We start from the raw sequence: 15,628 nt of genomic DNA, 5'->3' as shown, positions 1-15,628 counted from the left end.
GATGTCCTGGGTTCAATTCCCGGTCAGGGCACACAGGAGAAGTGCCCATCAGTTTCTCCACCCCCTCCCCCTCTCACTTCTCTCTCTCTCCCTTTCTCTCTTTCTCTCTCTCATCTCCTCCCCTCATGCAGCCAAGAGTCGATTAGAGCAAGTTGGCCCCAGGTGCTGAGGATGGCTCCATGGCTCAGGTGCTAAAAAAAATGGCTCCTGTTGCAATGGAGCAAGGGCCCCAGATGGGCAGAGCATTGCCCTCTAGTGGGTATGTGGGTGGATCTTGGTTGGGGCACATGTGGGAGTCTGTCTCTGTCTCCCCTCCTCTCACTAAAAAATAATAAAAATTTAAAAAAAGAAAAAGAAAAAAGAAAACTCCAGAAAAAACTAAAAGATTTGATGTGGTTGCTTTTTGGGAGTCGGATTTGGGAGGGGCGGGGGATGACTTTCCCCATCCTCTAGTGTTAGCCTGTGATATTAGGTACCTTTCAAAATTATCATATGAATCTGAGATCTTTATCAAATAGAAATTATACCCTGTTCTGTCTCTTGCTGTCCTTCCAGCCTCTCCCCCAACAGAGAGGTATTTCTCTTATGGAGATCAAGGATTCTCCCACAATTAATTAATCAATTAGTTCAACACACAATTATTAAGCACCAATAATTGTCAACCCTGAGGAGGCTAGTTTAGCCAGAAAAATCCTGCTAACCAGAGACATCTTTCAATTCCATTCAATTTAGTTGTAATGAATTAAGTGGGAGGCCTTTCAGCTCAGATGTCTCCTCCGCACATAAGTCAGACAGCGAGGATCTGAGGAGCGTCTGGAGTGGGGGAAGAAACAGCGAGTTGCGTGTGTGTGTGTGTGTGTGTGTGTGTGTGTGTGTGTGTGTGTGTGTAGAGCAGCAGGGAAAGCTGCTCAGAGGGGTCCCTCTTCTTCCCGCAGGGGTGGCGTAGCCAGGTATGGCCAGGGGCCTGCATTTCTCTCTGTACTCCACAAGCTGAGGGATTCTGGAGGAACGAGAGGATTCCTTCTGGCCATCCTCTGAGTCAGTCCTCTGCGATCCTGGGGTGGGCAAGCACACTAACCCTGAAAAACATTCTGAGTCTTCCTGGGGGGCTATGCTTGTACCTCCTACCTCCAAATCATGGAGCACTGTGGAGTCCTCATGTACGCACACATACACACAGACATGACCAAGGCTCCCCAAGGAGACCAGTAGGAATGTACCCAACATTTCCTGGGGGAATCAGGCATCCTTGAGACTTCTCAGGATTCCCCAATGGCAGGCAACCCAGGTCCCTGAACCCCGAGGCCACTCCTTGAGCTTGAGCTGCTGGGGCCTTAAAAAATTTGCTACCTTGGAAGGCCTGCTGCCTGGTGTGGTGGGAAGAACACTGGACCCGAAGTCAGGACTTGGGTTCAAACCCCCGTTCTACCTCTTCCCAGAAGGCTGAGCTCAGTTTCCTCACTTATAAAGTGGGGATGATGGTTATAAAGATCCCCCAGGTGGTTGTAATGATTAAGTAATATTAGAGATATGAAGGAACAGTGTCTTAAAGAGCAGGCCCTTAATTAATATTAATTCTACCCAAGCCTGACCAGTGGTGGTGCAGCTGATTAAAGCATCAACTTGGAATGCTGAGGTCACCAGTTCAAAACCCCAGACTCGCCCGGTCAAGGCACACATGAGAAGCAACGATTTGATGCTTCCCACTCCTTCCCTTACCCCTTCTTTCTCTAAAAATCAATAAATAAAATCTTTAAGATAAAGAATAATTCTACCCAAGTGGACATTTCATGAGGTGGTATGTGCCAACCGCTTGATCTCAGACTTCTGGCTTCCAGAACTGTGAGAAAATAAATTTCTGATGTTCAGGCCACCCATGCCGTGCTGCTTTGTTCTGACAGCCCCACCCACCCTATGGTCCCCTGAATGCATGTCTCCTGTTGTAGAGGGATTTCGGGCTGCGTAGCACCTAGGAGGCTGGAGCTGAGGTGAGGCACTGGTCCTGCTCCTGTCGGAACTGGTTAGACCTGTTCATTGGTTTTGTCAAGATCTGGATACCAACCTCACTGTAAGAGGACCGTGGCTAAATGGAGCGTAACCAAGGAGGGGGCCAAGATGGTGAAAGGACTCAAGGCCTTGCCAACAAGACAGCTCAGCCTCTCCAAGCCTTTGAAGGCATTTCTATCACTACGGTCCCAGGCAGCCTAGGTGCCCTCAACGAGCAGTGAACGGTGGTGGGTGGTGTGGGTGCTGTGGAAACAATTCAGGCCCCAGGCCAGGCACGGGGCTTAATGACTCAGCCTTCTCAAACCTGAGCTTCTGTGTTTCTACAACCTGAGCTCCAAACACCTCTCCTGGGCCCTCCATGATAACTGATCCTATTCCCCAGTTCTTGAGACCTGTTTTCATGAGTGTGAGTGTGTCCGTACGTGTGTACATGCACACACTATATCCAGCCTCCATCGTCAGACTGGGAGCTCCTAAGGGGGGGGGATGACCCTGTCTTCTCCTCCCTCCGTATCTGTCAGAAGTCTGCTTTCATCAAGCTCCTCACACCTGGTTTCCCTTCTCTGAAAAGTCTGAGAGCCCAGAAACGGGAAGGGAAAGAAAATAATTCTTCAGGCTCTTTGCAAACCCCTCCCCTCCCATTGCACAGTAATGGGCTCAGTGCAGCTGGGCAAGTGGAGTGTCCTATGGGCATAGTCAGGGCCTGGAGGCTGAGAATCTCTGCACAGGGACTCCTCTCCAGCTCTGCACGATGCCTCAGTTCTTCAGGGAGCAGCACTGTGTGCTGCAATTGTAGTCTTTAGATCTTTGAGTGTGGCTGCAGCCACCTGGGCCGACAGGAAAATGAGGCCATAGAGGATGACAAAGGGGGACCTTCTGCCCAGCCATCCCTGGGAGGGGCCTCAGGCCTGAGCTGCAGCTTTGTGACACCGGGACTCTGCATACACCGGGGTATTAATAATTCATGCAAATCTGCAAGTTAAATGCTGTGTCAAAAATAGAAATGCAATTGTCTACAATAAAATTAAAAACATAAAGTCCCCAAATCCAAAGCTTCTATTGACAGAGTTTCCTGTCTTCTGGAGGAACAAACCTCTCACTGTGCTGGGGAGAAAAACAAATCTCTCCATGTGTTGGCTTCCTCCCTTCCCCCTCTCCGATCCCCAGCCTCGGTCAGTCTATCTGGAGGGGCTTTCATAGGCACAGGGCCGGCCTGTGGCCTGTCCCCACCCCCCCAGCCTGATCTGACCTCACTGCCTGCGCTGGGCCTCCGAGGATCCAGCCAGCAGGTGCTGGGATCCTGGAAGCTGGCTGCGGATGAGAGGGTTTTTCCAGAGCGTGGGTTCAGGTGGAAGAAGGGGACAGGTGTGGGAGGGGTGGCAAGAGCCCCTTTGCCCTCCTCAGGAGAGATAAACAGACAGACAGCAAGGTTTGGGATTCAGGAGTCAGGAGACCTGGATTCTAGCTGCACTTCCCTCCTAACTGACAGTGTGACCTTAAGCAGGTCATTTGGTCTTTCTGGGCCTGGGCTTCCTCTCCTGAGAAGGGAAGGTATTAATAGACCAGCGATATTCAAACCTTTTAAAGCTGGGAGACTGTACGTAAAATCTTACCTAGAACCTCAACAGAGAAAGTATAGATCGATTTAACATAGAAGGAAATCCTATGGTCTCGATCAATTATTTCTAAATGCAGACCTGCAGACGTGGTTGACTGCCTCAGAGTCATCTGGGAGCTTATTAAAAACAGAGATCCCTGGCCCCAGAAGGTCTCCAGAGGAGCCTATATTTAACCCCGGGCCCCCTGACTCTGGTGTGTAGCCAGGTTTGGGTGCTGCTGGACCAGATGATCCCCAGGTCCTTTCCTGCACTAAAAACGTCTGGCAAATCGGTGCCTATGTCAGCGGGCCCTGCAGGCGTCCCTCCCTGGTGACCTAGGCATTCACAGCCTCCAGAAATACCCTGCTCCTGCTCAGCAGCCCTGTCTTCTTTGCAAAGCTACAGGCCCCAGGGTGATATACTGAGCTCCCTCCACCAAAAGGAAAGTTAGTGATTTGCTGCTTCTCAGCAGCTTGGGTCTGTGAACAGGGAGAAGGGGCACTGACAGGTGGAGCATGTTGGCAAAAGGAGGCTAGTGGAATGTCTGTGGCACCCAGATAATACAATAGACACTTGAGTTTTTACGACACTTCAAACATGCACTGCCTCATCTGAGCCTTCTGCCAGCCACGGCAGCTAAGAGGGGCTGAGCTAACTGCTTTTATACTAGTTTTGCAGATGGGAAAGCAGAGACCAGAGTCACTGAGGGTTTATTTATTTATTTATTTATTTATTTTATTTTATTTTTTAGGGTTAGCATTGAGCATGAGACCTGAATTTAGGCCTGTGAAGTTATCAATCCCTCCCTCTTTCTCACAATGGTGGTTTCCAGACATGAGACCTGGATTGGTTGAGGCTGCATCAGAATCACCTGGAGCACTTGTTAAAATACAGATTCTGGGGCCCACGAAATCAGAAAGTGTATGTGTGAACATAGGGGATGGAGGCTGGGAATTCGAAGTTTTATAAATGTAGGTGATCCACACCCTGCTGTCTCCCTCCCTTCTCCCATCCTTACACCATGCCCTTCTTGCTACTTCTGGCTCAGAGCCCATGATGGCTCAAGTGATTACCTAGGCCCAAAGACAGAGCCAATCTATGAGAATTCAACAACTTTGCAGATGAGGGACCACAGGCTCAGAGAGGTTAAGTAACTTGCCTCGGGCCACACAGCACTTAGATAGTAGACCTGGGATTCAAAGCTGTGTCCATGGCACATTGGCAGTGCCTAATGATACCCATGACCATAAATAGGAGGAAGTACAGTCACGGTAGGAGAGGAATTTAGCCCTCCGGGCTGTGTGTGAGCAAGAGATGCTAGACCTCTTACAGTGCCCCACCCAGATCCGGCGGCCCCACCTACCGTCCAGCCTGGGGGGCAGGCACACTCGCCAGTGATGTGGTGGCAGATGCCCCCGTTCTGGCAAGGGCAGCGCAGCTCACAGTGAGCCCCGTGGCTCCCAGGTGGGCACAGGTCCTCGCAGCTGCGTGGGGAAGGAGAGGTGTTAGATGCAGCAGCACTCAAATCAGGTGGCAGGGCCCCAGGGCTACCAGTCCCAATGCCCCAGGGATCCCTAGGAATTAGTGAGTTCATAGTCAATGGGAACTGTACTAGGTACAAGGTGCCCTGAGATGCAGTTCTGCTTCCTGCCAGGAGGGGGAAGCAGGGCTCAGATAAGAAGAACTGGAGTGGGTGCTTGGGCCAGGACCTGTGGAATGACTTAAGTGCTTTAGTGTAAAGAAGAGTGCTCTTCTGGGGAGGGAGAACTGAGGAAGGCTTCCTTAAGAGGGAGACGTTTTACTTGAGTCTTGAAGTTGAAGTTAGTTTCACCAGGAGAATGAGAGGAAGGGCATGCCGGGCAGAAGGAACAGCATGGGCAAAGACTTGAGAAGTGGCCATGGATCCTGCCTTGAAGAATCTGCCTAGATTCACAGAGAGGAGAATCTTGGGCACACACCCTTCCCTCCACCCCCGCCCCAGCTCTGAGAGGCTCTCAGTTACAGCGACAGGCTCATGTGTAGGAATGGGAATGGGGTCTTGGCCTTGGGTCTTAGTCTAATGGCTCTGGCTTCTAGTTTGAGCTAGCCCTGCAGCTGGCCAGAATGGGAGCAGAGAATACCCTCCATCAAGATGTGTCTGTGGCTAGAGTCCTTGGGTGCCCTCCCAGGATCTAGGGCTGCTGGGGGTTCTCCTAAGCTTGAGAGAGAGAGAGAGAGAGAGAGAGAGAGAGAGAGAGAGAGTGTGTGTGTGTCAGGGGGACTTCAATCTTGTCTCTGAGGGAATCTCAACAAGTCTTAGAGGTCCCTTCTCTACACAGACTAGTCAGGGAGCGGCAGTGAGGGGCTGTTGGGGTTTGAGGGGAGAGAAACAGGCAGGGTAAACTCCCAAAATCTATGCATGATATCTGGCCAGGGCCCTCACCCCCTCTATTTTAAATGGCCTAGAAGGGCCAGGACTCAGGTGAGCAGAGGCATTTGGGTTATGATCAGAAAAGAATTAAAAGCTAAGGTCTGGGCCCTGACCAGGAAGCAACTCCCAGGGGGTTTAATGAGCTCCTCTGGCCACTGGACGCCCACCCATGCAGTCTCAGCTTGCACCAGTCACCCCGGGGCATGGGCAAGTTCTGGGCATTTAGCCTCTGCAGGACTTAGGTCCCTTACAGCCAGGACTGCCCTGACCTTCCATCTGTTACCACTGCCCTGCCCATCTGCAAGGAGCGGGTGGGACCCAGTGGGACCCACCCGTGGGACCCACCCCGCTGACAAGAGGTCCTCTGGACCTGCCCTCCATTCTGCTCTCCATCGCTACTTTACTCACTAAACACCGGTGTAGCCGGGCAGGCAGAGGCACTCGCCGGTACGGGGGTCACAGCTGGCGCTGTGGCGGCACTGGCAGGGCAGCTGGCAGCCCTTGCCGTGGGTGCCGGGCGCGCAGAGCTCCTCGCAGCGCCAGCCGCGGAAGCCGGCGGCGCACACGCAGGCGCCGGTGATGGGGTTGCACAGGGCACCGTTCTGGCACTGGCATCGGTTGCTGCAATGGGGGCCCCAGTGGTCGCTGTCGCAGCCTGCAAAAGAGGAACGGATCAGGGCTGAGGGACCCTGGGGACTCTCTCTGGGATGGGGACGGGGAACCTAAGCCCAGGGGGCCTTCCATCCCTATATTGACCTTCTCCAACAGGGGGCAGCAGGGGGCGTCTGGATGGAAGCTTTGGTGCCTCCTAACCTCCGCCAGTTCTCCTCCAAGCTACCGGAAAATCAATCATACAAACTAAGAAGCTTGTTTCTTCAACACATTTCCCAGACCAGACCATCCTACTCCAGACAATACCCCCTGAAGCCCCCTCTCCTGGACTGAAATTCTAGCGCTGCCAGCTGTTTGCCCCCTCTGCCTCTGCCTTCTCTGTTCCCCCAGCCAGGCCCTTTTCCTTAGGGCCTGCCACTCCTCTTGCCCATGACCCTGCCCCTCTCTGGGCACCTCCCTCTCTGGGCACCTCCTCCGCTGGGCCAGCTCCCAGCTCTCTCCTTCATGCCCCCTTTCCCTCTCTTTCAGTGACTCATTCGTTTTCTCACCTCTTGCACCTCACTCTCCATGAGCAGTCTTCTAACTCCCTGCCCCTCCCATCCTCCTGTCATCCTCTGCGCCTCTTTCCTGCTTCTTTTCCCTTCAGTAATGCGACACCCCTGGTTGCTTAATCTTCATTTCAATTTCATTACTTTCTGGGCAGCCAACTTGAGAAGGAGCAGTAGAAAGAAATGTTTCCCAGGGAGGTGACCGACAGCCTTCAAGACCTTTACATGTAATTAAATGTTTCAAAGAGTGATGTCTGAGCCAGCTTTACAGAAATTCACTGTCGCTGTGGACAGGGGCTGAATGGAGGGCCCAGGTCGGTTCCCCAGCCTGCTGCCACCCCTACTCTCCTGGTGCATGCAGGACACTCATAGCAAGATGTCCTCAAACTCCTGCCTCATTCACTCAAATCCTGGAGTAGGGGTGAATGTGGAGTTCAGCACGGACAGGCACAAACAGTGTTGTAGGAGATGTTCAATAGAGAGAAAGATGGCTCCCAGCTGAGGGGACTGGGCAAGACCTCCTAGAAGAGGAGGCCTCTGAAGTGAGCTGTAAAAGATGTCTCACTTGTCTGCCTATCATGGTGACCATCTGTCTCAGTCTCAGCACAAAAAGTGCTGTATTCTGAGAAATCCCTCAGTCCTGGGCAAACTGGGATGGCTAGGCACCCTACTGCCTGAAGACAATGAGATAATTCATTGGCCTTTGTGCTCCAGTGAGTCTAGGGTGTAGACACTCAGAGTGGAAAGAGGGCAGGTGAGTGGGATTGGGCAGGTATAATCGGGGCAGGCTCAGTATGAGCAAAGAGACAGTGGCACTCAAGTATTGGGCATGTACAAGCAAGAGCACAAGACTCTAGTGAAGCCAGCGAGGGTTCTTTGGGGACTTCCAACCCCCCTGCATGTACCTCCTACTTGCTGACTGGGGTCAAATGGTCAACGTCATGGACCTGTCCTCCTTTCGGAGAGGGAACCACTCTAGACCCGGAATCCTAATCACCCTATTTTGCTTTGTCCCTTCTTTATCTGTGTCCCAAATATTCACGCATACAAATCAAGCTGCTGAATTATGAGTGAGCCTCACCCTGCATTTTCTACCCAGTACAACCATGATAAAGGCACAAATCAAGTCCAAGAGTCAAAGGGACTTTGAGAAAGAACAAAACTGGAAGCATCATGCTTCCTGACTTCAAACTATATGGAGCTATAGTAACCCAAATAGTATGGTATTGGCAAAAAAACAGACACATAGGTCAGTAGAAGAGAACAGAGAGCCCAGAAGTAAACCTGTGCATATTTGGTCAGCTAATTGATAACAAAGGAGCCAAGAATGTGCAATGGGGAAAGAACAGTCTCTTCAATAAGTGGCGTTGGGAAAACTGCCACATGCAAATGAATGAAACGGGGCCACTATCTCACACCATACACAAAAACCAACTCAAAATGGATTCAAGATTTGAACATAATACTTAAAACCATAAAATTCCTAGAAGAAAACATGGGTGGTAGGTAAGCTCCTTTGATATCAGTCTTGGCCATGACTTTTGGTTCTGATTCTGAAAGCAAAGACAACAAAAGCAACAATGAATAAATGGAACTCCATCACACTAAAAAGCTTCTGCACAGCAAAAGAAACCATCAACACAAAGAAAAGACAATCTACCAAGTGGGAGAAAATCATTTATCTGACAAGGGTTAATATCCAAAATACATTAAAAAGAACTCATTCAATTCAATAGAAAATCAGCAGACAACCTGATTAAAAATGAACAGCGGATCTGAATAGACATTTTCATAAAGAAGACATACAGATGGACAACAGGTAAGTGACAAGGTACTTAACATCATTAATCATCAGGGAAATGCAAATCAAAAACCACAATGAGCTATCATTTCACACATATCAGAATGGCTACTACCAAACAGACAAGAAATAACGTGTTGGCGGAGATGTAGAGAAAAGGGAACCCTTGTGCACTGTTGGTAGGAATGTAAACTGGTACAGACACGATGGAAAACAGTATGGAATTTCCTTAAAACTTAAAAATAGAACTGTCATATGATCTAGCAGTTCCACTTTTGAGTATTTATCTGGAAGAAATGAAAATACTCATTGGAAAAGGTCTCGGCATCCCCCACACTCACTGCAGCATTGTTTGCAATTGCCAAGATATGGAAGCAATGCAAGTGTTCGTCGATAGATGATAAAGAAAATGTGCTATATATATGTATGATGTGACTGTACTAAAAAAAGCCAATTTTAAACCTGTGAATTAGGTTTGTTGCTTCTCCATTTTACAGATGGGGAAATAGAGTCAGAGAGGTGAAGGGACTGCCCAAGGTTATAGTCAAGGGTAGGCCCGGAGCTTCTGGCTCCAGCTCTCTTCACTGCAGATGAATGGGACACTTTCTGAATGATGACTCTGAAGAGAGAAACTTAGAGGTGCCACTGGGGACAAGGTGGCAGCTGCAAAGCACGAGGACAGGAACACTATGGAAACTAGGCATGTCTTCTCTGCTCATCACTGTGAACAACCCTAGGACCCAGAACAAGGGATTCCACTCATTGTTAGGGCCTTGTTATTGCCCTTGGAACGTGACTCTGTATTAGACTGTTGGAGTCCAAATTCAGTTTGTCCTTGCTGCATCCCAGGGCACACAGTTATGCTTTTCTTATCAGAGGTGACTTCCGTTCTCGCTGGCACAGCCAAAACCCAGTGGGAAGCAAATTATGCCTCTGATAAGGAGCTGGAACACTGTTTGTAAAGTCCGTGCATTTGGGTGCTTTCACCCTTCCACTTGACCTTTCAATGAACATTTCCCACTCTTGCTAGTGCCAGAAAGTGTCCTGACCTCTTGGAGTGTACAGTCCAGGGCAGCGGTCGGCAAACCGCGGCTCGCGAGCCACATGCGGCTCTTTGGCCCCTTGGGTGTGGCTCTTCCACAAGATATCACGTTTTTAGCAAAGGCCAGCTTAGGAGTACCCTAATTAAGTTAATAAAAATATACCTACCTATATAGTTTAAGTTTTAAAAAAAAATTGGCTCTCAAAAGAAATTTCAATCATTGTACTGTTGATATTTGGCTCTGCTGACTAATGAGTTTGGCGACCACTGGTCTAGGGAGACAGTGCTGCTGGAACACTTCAGACATATGGTAAATGGGCTCTAAGAGGGTCTTTCAGGGCAGTAGAGAAAGACACAGGAGCATCCGAGTCCAGACGGGAGAGGGGTGGTTTAGGGAAGATGTACTCACAGAAGTGGCCTGACGGAGGGAGGAGGGGTGCGTGTGGAGAATGGATCTTTTTTTTTTTTTTAATTTTATTTATTCATTTTTTTAGAGAGGAGAGAGAGAGGGAGAGAGAAACAGAGAGAGAGAAGGGGGGAGGAGCTGGAAGCATCAACTCCCATATGTGCCTTGACCAGGCAAGCCCAGGGTTTCGAACCGGCTACCTCAGCATTTCCAGGTCGACGCTTTATCCACTGCGCCACCACTGGTCAGGCGAGAACGGATCTTGGCAGGGGAGATAACAGATGTAAAAGCTAGGAGGTGGGATAAAGCATGACGTGTGAGAGAAAATGAGAAAAGGTGTGTATGTCTGGAGTGTAAGCTTTAAGGGAGAGCAGGGTACAAGGTAAGGCCTATTCCTGGACAGGGTACCAGGTCAAGGACTCTGTGGGCCATGGTCGGGGGTGCGGGCTTCATTCAAGGGCTAGGAAGCTCTGGAGTGTTTTAAGCAGAGGACTGAGACAATCAGGTGTGGCTATAGAAAGAACTCTGATGAGAATAGATTTGTGGGCAGGAGTGAGGGAGTAGGAGCAGAGTCAGGGGGACCGGCTGTTATAATAGGAAACAGATGGTAGTGGCCCCGACCAAGATATTAGCGTTTGGGATGGACCGAAGGGGACAAGATTCCAGCTGCATTTATGAGGCAGAAGCAGCAAGGACTTGGTGACTGACAGGGTGCTGAGGGAAGGAACAGGAGGGAGGGGGGATGTCACCCCAGCTCCGGATTAGACTGCTGGGTAGATATTGGTATCACAGCCTTTTGTAAGAAATACAAAAGGGCCTGACCAGGTGGTGGCACAGTGGATAGAGCATCGGACTGGGATGCAGAGGACCCAGGTTCGAGACCCCGAGGTCGCCAGCTTGAGCGCAGGCTCATCTGGTTTGAGCAAAGCTCACCAGCTTGGACCCAAGGTCGCTGGCTCCAGCGAGGGGTTACTCGGTCTGCTGAAGGCCCATGGTCAAGGCACATATGAGAAAGCAATCAATGAACAACTAAGGTCTCGCAACAAAAAACTGATTATTGATGCTTCTCATCTCTCTCCGTTCCTGTCTGTCTGTCCCTATCTATCCCTCTCTCTGACTCTCTCTCTGTCCCTGTAAAAAAAAAGAAAGAAATACAAAAGGAAGAGAAAATATTGGGGGAGAGAGAATGAGGTTAATTTTGGTCTCTAAGGTAGCATTCAAAAGCCCTTCACTTACCACACTAATATGTGTGCTTTCATTCTTCTACTCATCCATTCCACAAACATTTAGCAAGTACCTGCTAGTGCCCTTTGGAGCATGCAGTCTAGTGGGGACAGAGCCCTGGAGCGGCATCCACGGTTCACTGTGCAAGTGCAGTCGTAGGGCAGGCAGGGCATTAGAGCAGCTCCTGGAAACACATTCTAATAGGCCTGACAATATGGGTTCTCAGACCATGGACTGGTGTGTGTGTGCAGATGCAGATGTATATGTTTGTGTCCTCATGTGTGTGTGTGGGGGGGTGTGTGTGTAGCAAGAATGCTATGTCACAGGAGGAAACCAAGGAAACAAACAGAAAACATCTGTGGACTAAAAAGCAAAGCAACTTGCAGCCACGAATACAGGGGCCAAGAGTCCCTCGTATCTAGTTTAAAATATTCTGATTAAGGAAGCAGGGCAGTGTGTAATCCATCCCCCTCCTCCCCCAGAGTGATTAAATGAAAAAAGAAAAAGAAGAGTTCACAGGGATAAGCTTCAGTTATCTAGAAAATCCACTTAAAAACACCTCATCCCCCAGCAATGACAGAAATGAGGCAGAGCTGCCGTGAGTCAGTTACGGACCCTGTTGAAGGTGCATAAAAACTATCATCATTAAAATTACAACAGAATTTTGCATTCTTTCACAGATAATCACAAACTCTTCTCAATTTGGCCTTGGAATGTCACTTTCTCACATACTTCTTTTTTTTTTTTTCCCTTGTCACAGATGCTCCTTCCTAATTATACTTGGCTTCGGCTGATTTTTCAAGTGGATGTATCTCCTCTGGGCAGCTAGTGAGGGATTAAGGGGCACCCAGGAGTGTGTGGCCTGGCTTGTTCTGTTCCTGAAAGCTGGCCAACTCAGCCCCCTTCCCAGCCGTGAGCCTCTCCGCTGATCTCTTCAGAATTCAGGGTTCATGCCTGGAGTTCTCTGGGCTCCCCACGACAGGGAGTGGCTTCACCACTCCCCTCTTCACAGACATGCTTTTACATGTGTAAGTACAGTTTATCAAGCAGTTAAAACGTGCCAGGCCTTGAGGTAAAGGCGTAAAATAAATTTCCTCATTTAATTCTCACAACAATCCATTTGCAGGAGGGGCTATTATTATCCTCATTTTGTAGATGAGGAAACAGAAGCCCAGTAAGGGTAAATAGCTTAGCCGAGGTTCAAAGCTAGGCAGTGACTGGGTGTCTGGGCTCCTAACTCCTGCTTCCTACTGGCTGTGGTCTGGTCTTGATGGAAGAGGGGCTCCGATGGAGGCCGCCAGCCGGGTTGAAATGGCCACCTTGGATAATTCACAGAGATGAGAAAGCGGAAAGACTCATTTTTCAGGTTTGGGTTTATGTGTGAACTGTGGTCACAGGTCACAGGTTTTCCATGACTGCCCCAATTTCACATAATTTTATTTTCTTCAATTAAAATCATTTATATTTAGAACACTTCCTATGTGATAAAACATATATCACATACATTTTGTCATTTTAATCATTTTTAAGTGTATGATTAATTCAGTGGCATTTATTACATTCACAGTGATGTACAAGTATCCTCACTATTTCCAACACTTTCCCGTCACCTTAAACAGGAACTCTGCAACCAGTCTACAGTGACTGTCCATTCCCTCCTCCCTTCCAGTAACCTCTGATCTACTTTCTGTCTCTGTGACTTTGCCTATCCTGGATGTTTCTGGAAGTGGAATCATACAATATTAATCTTTTGTGCCTGGCTTCTTTCACTCAAGGTTCATCATGTTGTAGCATGGATTAGGACTTTATACCTTTTTGTGGCCAAATAGTATCCTTTAAAACTATTTATTTATTCATTCATTCATTCATTCATTCATTCATTCATTCAGTTTAGAGAAGAGAGAGACAGAGAGACAGAGAAGAGGGGAAAGGAGCAGGAAGCATCAACTCCCATATGTGCCTTGACCAGGCAAGCCCAGGGTTTTGAACTGGTGACCTCAGTGTTCCAGGTCGACGCTTTATCCACTGTGCCACCACAGGTTAGGCACCAAATAGTATTCTATTGTATAATTATACCACATTGTGCTTATTTGTTCATCTCTTAATGCAGTGGTCCCCAACCCCCGGGCCGCGGACTGGTACCAGTTCGTGGGCCATTTGGTACTAGTCCACAGAGAAAGAATAAATAACTTACATTATTTTCATTTTATTTATATTTAAGTCTGAACCATGTTTTATTTTTAAAAAATGACCAGATTCCCTCTGTTACATCCGTCTAAGACTCACTCTTGACACTTATCTCGGTCACGTGATACATTTATCCGTCCCACCCTAAAGGCTGGTCCGTGAAAATATTTTCTGACATTAAACCAGTCTGTGGCCCAAAAAAGGTTGGAGACCACTGTTTTAATGGACACAAACAACGTGGGTTGTTTCTACCTTTTTTGGCCATTGCAAATAATACTGCTATGAACACTGGTGTACAAGTTCTCTTTGAGTTTCTGAGGATCATTTGTTAAAGGCATGACTGTGTGTTAATGCCTTTATTGACTTTCCTGATTAGGAACAATGACTTGGCTGACCATTGTTTTTTTTGTCACCACTCCTAGTTTAGCAGATTCTGGTGCCTTGTGTCAAATCTCCTCCATTAGCCTTGGAGTCTCTGTGGGTTGTTGTGGGGAAGCTGGAGTGGGGTGTGTGTGTGTGTGTGTGTGTGTGTGTGTGACAGAGACAGAGAGAGGGACAGATGGGGACAGACAGGCAGGAAGGGAGAGAGATGAGAAGCATCAATTCTTCATTATGGCTCCTTGGTCTCCTTACTTGTTCACTGATTGCCTCCTCATATGTGCCTTGACCAGGGGAGCTACAGCATAGTGAGTGACCCCTCGCTCAAGCCAGTGACCTTGGGATTAAGCCAGCAACCATGCGATCATGTCTATAATCCCATGCTCAAGCCAGTGACCCTGCGCTCAAACTGGTCAGTCCCCGCTCAAGCCAGAAGAGCCCACTCTCAAGCCAGCGACCTCAGGGTTTCAAACCTGGGTCCTCCACATCCTAGTCTGATGCTCTCTCCACTGTGCCACCATCTGGTCAGGCTGGAGGGGGTTCCTGTTTGTAGTTGCTCCTGCCCCCTAATGCTCACATAGTCTCATCCAGCGTCCCGTCCAGAGCTGGGCACAGGAAGAGCCAGCAGCACTGCGGACAAGGGTAGTCCTTCTCCAGGAACCAAAGATCCCCTTCCCAGCAAATCCTCATCCCAGCTGCTGATGAGGATATGCTCCCTCAGATGGTGGTTCTCAGCTCAACTGCTCATTAACACCCTGCAGGCTACAGAAAACACTCATGCTTGGTCTTTCCCCCTGCACCTTCTGATTTAGTTATTCTGGGGCAATGGGGCCCTGATTACAGGGTCTTTAAAAATCTCAGCAGGTGAGAACTACTGTCCTTCTGGTAATGTGTACTCTCACTGGTCCTCTCAGGGGGATAGCAGAAGATGCTGGGTCTGGAGCAGGGATGGGAGAGATGGATGGCTCCCCCACTCCACAGGAGGAGGAGAAGGAGGCAGAGGGGGAAGAGGAGGAAGGAGGAAGAAGAAGGGGGAAGAAAGAGGAGGGGGAGGAGGGAGAGAGGAGGAGGAGGAAGAGTGTAAGGAGGGGGAGGAGAGGAAGAGGGGAAAGAGGAGGGGGGGAGGTTGGGGGTTAGGAAAGAACCTGGAACCCACTGACCCTGAGCTCCCAGCCTGCACTAGAGCCTGGCCAAGCGCCCCATGGCCACTCTGTAGCAATGGAAAGGCTTGACACAATCCAAGCACCTCCCAGCAATGATTGCCCATGGCCCGCGAGTCTGCTCCCGATGGTTCCCATGCCCCATCCACCCCAAGAAGAAGTAGGGGAGCTGACAGGTCATGGGATTGCTCCTGAGTTTACAAAGCAGCAAGCATGGAGGCAGAGATGGAACAGCGGCTGCCAGAAATCATTCCA

At 49.3% G+C, this 15,628-nt stretch overlaps 1 protein-coding gene across 4 annotated transcripts in view; it reads right to left on the bottom strand.

Annotated features, from left to right (window-relative positions):
• The window catches only part of MEGF11 (multiple EGF like domains 11), a 390,737-nt gene that overhangs the window by 74,581 nt on the left and 300,528 nt on the right, over window positions 1-15,628 (bottom strand). For all 4 annotated transcript variants that reach the window (XM_066273304.1, XM_066273301.1, XM_066273303.1 and 1 more), the window contains exons 6-7: window positions 6,424-6,670; window positions 4,969-5,089 (exon numbers count right to left, since the gene is read on the bottom strand). In XM_066273304.1, coding sequence (XP_066129401.1) covers window positions 4,969-5,089; window positions 6,424-6,670 — 368 coding nt within the window. The remainder of the gene's footprint in view (window positions 1-4,968; window positions 5,090-6,423; window positions 6,671-15,628) is intronic.

The sequence above is a fragment of the Saccopteryx bilineata genome, chromosome 4 (genome assembly GCF_036850765.1).
Source record: "Saccopteryx bilineata isolate mSacBil1 chromosome 4, mSacBil1_pri_phased_curated, whole genome shotgun sequence".
NCBI lineage: Eukaryota > Metazoa > Chordata > Mammalia > Chiroptera > Emballonuridae > Saccopteryx > Saccopteryx bilineata.
The sequence above is the reverse complement of the archived record's forward strand: the minus strand, read 5'-3'. Positions and strand labels throughout refer to the sequence as shown.